The sequence below is a fragment of the Zalophus californianus genome, chromosome 6 (genome assembly GCF_009762305.2).
Source record: "Zalophus californianus isolate mZalCal1 chromosome 6, mZalCal1.pri.v2, whole genome shotgun sequence".
Classification (NCBI taxonomy): Eukaryota; Metazoa; Chordata; class Mammalia; order Carnivora; family Otariidae; genus Zalophus; species Zalophus californianus.
In genome coordinates, this window is record NC_045600.1 from 105,175,564 (window position 1) to 105,180,944 (window position 5,381).

General features: G+C 55.5%; 1 protein-coding gene across 1 annotated transcript; it reads left to right on the forward strand.

The window, feature by feature from the left end:
• Nucleotides 1-535: 535 nt before the first annotated feature.
• On the forward strand, nt 536-3,554 carry KBTBD13 (kelch repeat and BTB domain containing 13). Its single transcript, XM_027571642.2, has one exon. The coding sequence runs from the start codon at nt 536-538 to the stop codon at nt 1,913-1,915; it is 1,380 nt and encodes a 459-aa protein (XP_027427443.2). The 3' UTR covers nt 1,916-3,554.
• Nucleotides 3,555-5,381: the final 1,827 nt, after the last annotated feature.

Below are 5,381 nucleotides of genomic sequence, written 5' to 3' on the forward strand. Positions count from 1 at the left end.
AGTACCTCGGCCCCCCACCAATCAATGGGGTGGGCTAGGTATGAATCCTGTCCTTGCTTCTTCCCAGCTGAATGACCTTGCACAAGTCATGCAATTTCTCTAAGACTCAATTCAAACACTTTATGGCTATTGTCCCAATACCATGAGAGAGGTGTTATTATTGGTCACATTCTGAGGAAACAAGGTCAGAGTTAGGGTACTTGTACAAGAACATACAGCCGCTTTAGTGCAGGTTAAATGGTGGAACCTTTGTAAGCAGCCCTCACAGTGCCCCGCATGCGGTAGGTACTCAATATGTATGTAGTCACTATTGTTACTATTTCCCATCGGAAAGTCAGTGACCCTGCAGGTCTCCTGATGCCCGCGGGCTCACAGCCATCCAGCCTGCCGGCCACCACGTCACATGAGCCGCACTATCTTTAGCCAGGAAGATATTTATATCCCCCTGGAAGTTTTTTCCCTTCCAGGGGAGCCCCAGAGTCTGCGGCCGCTGAATCCAGGCCCCCGGCGGCGGCCCCCGCCCTTCCGGCTCGCCATGCCACGGGCCCCAGAGGTCCCCCCGGTGCAGGTGTGGGTGGGCGGCCAGCTCTTCCAGGCGGACCGGGCCCTGCTAGTGGAGCACTGCGGCTTCTTCCGCGGTCTCTTCCGCTCCGGCATGAGAGAGACGCGCGCGGCCGAGGTGCGCCTGGGCGCGCTGAGCGCTGGCGGCTTCCACACCACGCTGCAGGTGCTGCGCGGCGAGCGGCCGGCGCTGGCGGCCGACGAAGAGCTGCTGCAGGCCGTGGAGTGCGCCGCCTTCCTGCAGGCGCCCGCGCTGGCGCGCTTCTTGGAGCACAGCCTCACGTCGGACAACTGCGCGAGGCTGTGCGACGCGGCCGCGGTCTTCGGCCTACACGACGTGTTCCGCACCGCCGCGCTCTTCATCCGCGACGGCGGGCGCGGGCTGGCGGCCGAGTTGGCGCTGCCCGAGGCCCGCGCCTACGTGGCGGCGCTGCGGCCCAGCAGCTACGTGGCCGTGAGCACGCACACGCCGGCGCCCGGCTTTCTGGAGGACGCGTCGCGCACGGTGTGCTACCTGGACGAGGAGGAGGACGCGTGGCGCACGCTGGCCGCGCTGCCCCTGGAGGCCAGCACGCTGCTGGCGGGCGTGGCCACTCTGGGCAACAAGCTGTACATCGTGGGCGGCGTGCGGGGCGCCAGCAAGGAGGTGGTGGAGCTGGGCTTCTGCTACGACCCGGACGGCGGCACGTGGCGCGAATTCCCCAGCCCGCACCAGCCGCGCTATGACACGGCTCTGGCCGGCTTCGATGGCTGCCTGTATGCCATCGGCGGCGAGTTCCAGAGGACGCCCATGAGCTCTGTGGAGCGCTACGACCCGGCCGCGGGCTGCTGGAGCTTCGTGGCTGACCTGCCGCAGCCGGCCGCGGGCGTGCCCTGCGCCCAGGCGCGTGGCCGTCTCTTCGTGTGTCTATGGCGGCCGGCAGACACCACGGCTGTGGTGGAGTACGCTGTGCTGGCGGACACGTGGCTGCCGGTGGCCGAGCTGCGGCGTCCGCAGAGCTACGGCCACTGCATGGTGGCCCACCGCGACAGTCTCTACGTGGTGCGCAACGGACCTAAAGACGACTTCCTGCACTGCGCCATCGACTGCCTCAACCTGGCCACGGGCCAGTGGACGGCACTGCCTGGCCAGTTTGTCAACAGCAAGGGAGCGCTCTTCACGGCGGTGGTGCGCGGCGACACGGTCTATACGGTCAACCGCATGTTTACGCTGCTCTATGCCATCGAGGGTGGCACCTGGAGGCTGCTCAGGGAGAAGGCCGGCTTCCCACGGCCCGGCTCCTTGCAGACCTTCCTCCTTAGGCTGCCTCCTGGCGCCCCAGGGCCTGTGGCCTCAACGACACCAGAACTGTGATCCTGGGCTGGCCTTTAGGAGGGTCTATCCCGGAGTCTTCGCTGAGCCGTGGCTGGGTCTGCAAGGCTGGCCTTCGGAGCTGCATGGAACTTCTGTCTCCCGGGTTGGGACATGCAGGTCTTGGGCCTTGTGGTGATCAGTCCAAGAAATTCAGAGAGTAATAACGAGGCTGGGGTCTGAACCCTCAAATTACTTGGGCTCTGCTGAGAGATGGTGGGTCACAATGCCAGTGGAATGTGTCGGGGGTAGGATTTCGATAATCCAGGCTTGGGTGTGAATGGGCCAATAATTGAGCATGGCTAGGAGGGAGTTAAGTGATGTTAATCCAACTGCCAGTCAGTTGGCAAGAATTAGGCACCTACTGTGTGCCCAGTAGAGTGCTAGGCCTAATGTAGTTGTAGTTGCTAGAGGAGTCCAGAAAGCCTAGAGTCTAGCCCAAGACAATTAAAGGTTTACACGCACTTGTCTTGATCCCCTGAGGGCTAAAGGCAACATGCAAAACAAAAAACTCACAATGGAATAAAACAGTATCGAGGAAATCAGAGCAAAAGGAAAATAGGGAGAGGAAAAAATACATAACTCCAGGAAGGAGGATAGATAATATACGAGGGGTATGAAGAAGACAGGCAGGGTAATTAGCTGCTGCAGGGGAGGTTCAGACGGTGGAGACGGAGCTCAGAAGAGGAGATGCGGGAAAGCTGGAACAGATGGGAAGAGGCTCTGCGAGCCCAAGCTTTAAGGCAGAACAGCTCGGGATGGAGGCATTTGGCGGGGTGGGGAGGCTGGCATGGCTTGTAGAGACAATAACTGAGCTGAATCTGGAATGACACCTGTAAGAGAGAAAGGGCTCCCCACACCCCCTCACAGGATGCGGACCGGTAGGGAAGAAAGTTGCAAGCCCTTGCCCACTCCCTTTTTGGCCGTCACCCTGTGGGTGGTGGATTATTAACTTCCATGACTTTAGGTCACTCGAGGCAGGAGCCCAATCCTGGCCAGGTCTAACTGCCTCCTCCTCCTCATTCTGCAGGTTAATTCTCTCCTCCAAGCCTCTGCTGCCGCCATTCTCTAGGCCTGGAATGCCTTTCCTCTTCCCCCGCCCCTCTGTTGGCTCTGTACCCACCTCCTCTGTGCAGGGGTTGGCTGTTCCCGACCTTGGCCGTCTGCATTGCTCATTGGGCCCCTGACTGACATCGTTTAGCATATGTGTGAAACTGTGCACATGTGTAGATAGCAAGGGCAGAGATCCTGCTTTGCTATCAACTGACCTGGGCACTTCCCCACCTACAGAATCAAATGATGAGGTCCTGAAACAAGCCAGGCCGTAGAGGCTGTCCTACTTAGGGACCTGGTGTAAGAGGAGGACTCTTGTCCCTCCTTTAGAATACTCCATCCTGATTTCTGGTCATGTGCCTACCCTAGTCCTTCAGCTTCTCCATGCCCTGAGTGTCCCAGATGGTTTCCATCCTCCAAGACCTGAGGCCCGTGGGAAATCCTAGCCTCATCAGAATTATAGAATGCAGCCTCAGCATGGAACCTAGTGTCAGGGCTGCCCCTAGCTGCCTTTTGCCCTGACCTATGTCCCAAGCCCTGCAGACTGCTGCCCTCAGAAACCCAGCATCTGCTAGCCCTGGAGTAGCCTAAATCACAGCAATAAATCCTGACTTTGGCATCCTGTGAATAATGTGCAAAGTACTTTCACATCCGTCTTCCCGCTCCAGCCCTACCTCAGTCCTGATAGTTCGGTACCTTCTCTCCATGGCAGACATGTGAGATACGTGAGGCCCAGAGGCCAACTGATGTGCCCAAAGCCACCGTCCCCATGCCAAAGCACAACAGAGTCCCTCACTTTTTGATTCCGTCAAAGTATAATTGTTATCACATGTCAAAGGTTTATTTAATTCGTTAACAAAGGAACCAGAAGAATGGAAAGCTGGTTCAGAGGAACATTTGAGAGACAGAGACTTGTGTCTTTAGTTGGAAAAGACCTCCTGGAATAAGTTTAAGCTGGTTAATTTACAGGACAATAAAACCATAACTTTTGTGGTTCTGTACTGGACTAGAAACCTTTGCATCTTCACATCCAGGCACATACCTATTTATACACACAACTACAAGTGAGCATGTAGCTTCACAAAGTCAGGACACAAGTCAATAGTAAATTGTAAAATAGATATTTAATTTTTCCCGAGAGAATGAAATAACTCTTAGCTGTTCAACCTTGCCCCACAACGACATTGAAAAGACACGCAGTCCTTCTGCCTATGCCCAAGTTATGGATAGTTTTTTTCTTTTTTTTTTAAGATTTTATTTATTTATTTGACAGAGAGAGACACGGCGAGAGAGGGAACACAAGCAGGGGGAGTGGGAGAGGGAGAAGCAGGCTCCCCCCAAGCAGGGAGCCTGATGTGGGGCTTGATCCCAGGACCCTGGGATCACGACCCGAGCCGAAGGCAGACGCTTAACGACTGAGCCACCCAGGTGCCCCTCGATAATTTTTCTTAACAGTTCAGAGCACTTTCTTCCTTGCTCACTCCCCCTGCCTAGTGCTCAACCCTGAGATTTGCAATTTGAAATTCATCAGCTCATCTGTTCTCATAACCCACAGAGCTTTGTGCATGTCAGCTTTTGCAGCTGGCTGTGTGGACCTGCCCAGACAGGGCCTGCTGGCTCCTGCGGTGGTGATATTCCTCGGTCCAGAGCAGCCTTTGCTGAGATGTCTTTTGTGCATAATAATAACACTATTCGCAGTGTGTTTTCCCACAGTTGACTTATTTAAGCTCTGTAAGAATTTTAAGTGGTAGGCAGCCCGGCAAAACCCCTACCCTTGAAGATTAAAAAAACCCAAACTCCTGAAGGTCACGTGATGGTAAGAGGCACAAGTAGGAAGTAGCAGAGCCCCAGCCTTGAACCCAGGGTCACATGCTTGTTTTCTGGGGCTGCCTTCCTGCTTCACTAACATTCGGAGATGGACAGGGTGTTTCTGCCAGTCTCCTTAACACTCCCCTCCCTGTTACTCTTCTCTCTGCACCACCTATTCTTGGGGCTCACCTGTTCCCCTAAACCCAGCCCTTTCCATCCCCCTGTGATAGGAAAATTAGTTGTCCTGGGTTCTCTTGACTTAGGATCTAGCTGGGATTCTAATGGCTAGCTTCCTGAGGGTGCTAATGACTTATGAAGGCCCTGAGGAGGGTTTGCACTTTCACAGACTTCCCTCCCTCTCTTGAAGTGTGGGGGAGGTTTTCATAATACAGCCTACCTTCTCTGGCCTCACATGTCAGGCTCCGTGGTTCCTCCCACAGCCCACCATCCTCGGCAAGGGTGGTCACCATGTCTTTTTGCAGGTGAGGAAACCAGCAGAAAGCTGAAACGAGTCACCCAAAGTCACATAGCCAGTCAAGTGGAAGAGCAAGGACCTGGAACCAGGACTTAGGATTCTCAGCCTCTCATACCCTGGCACCTAGACTTG

Bases quoted from the DNA above. Each gene is read 5' to 3' on its own strand.
- KBTBD13 (XM_027571642.2), top strand. From the start codon at position 536: ATGCCACGGGCCCCAGAGGTCCCCCCGGTGCAGGTGTGGGTGGGCGGC.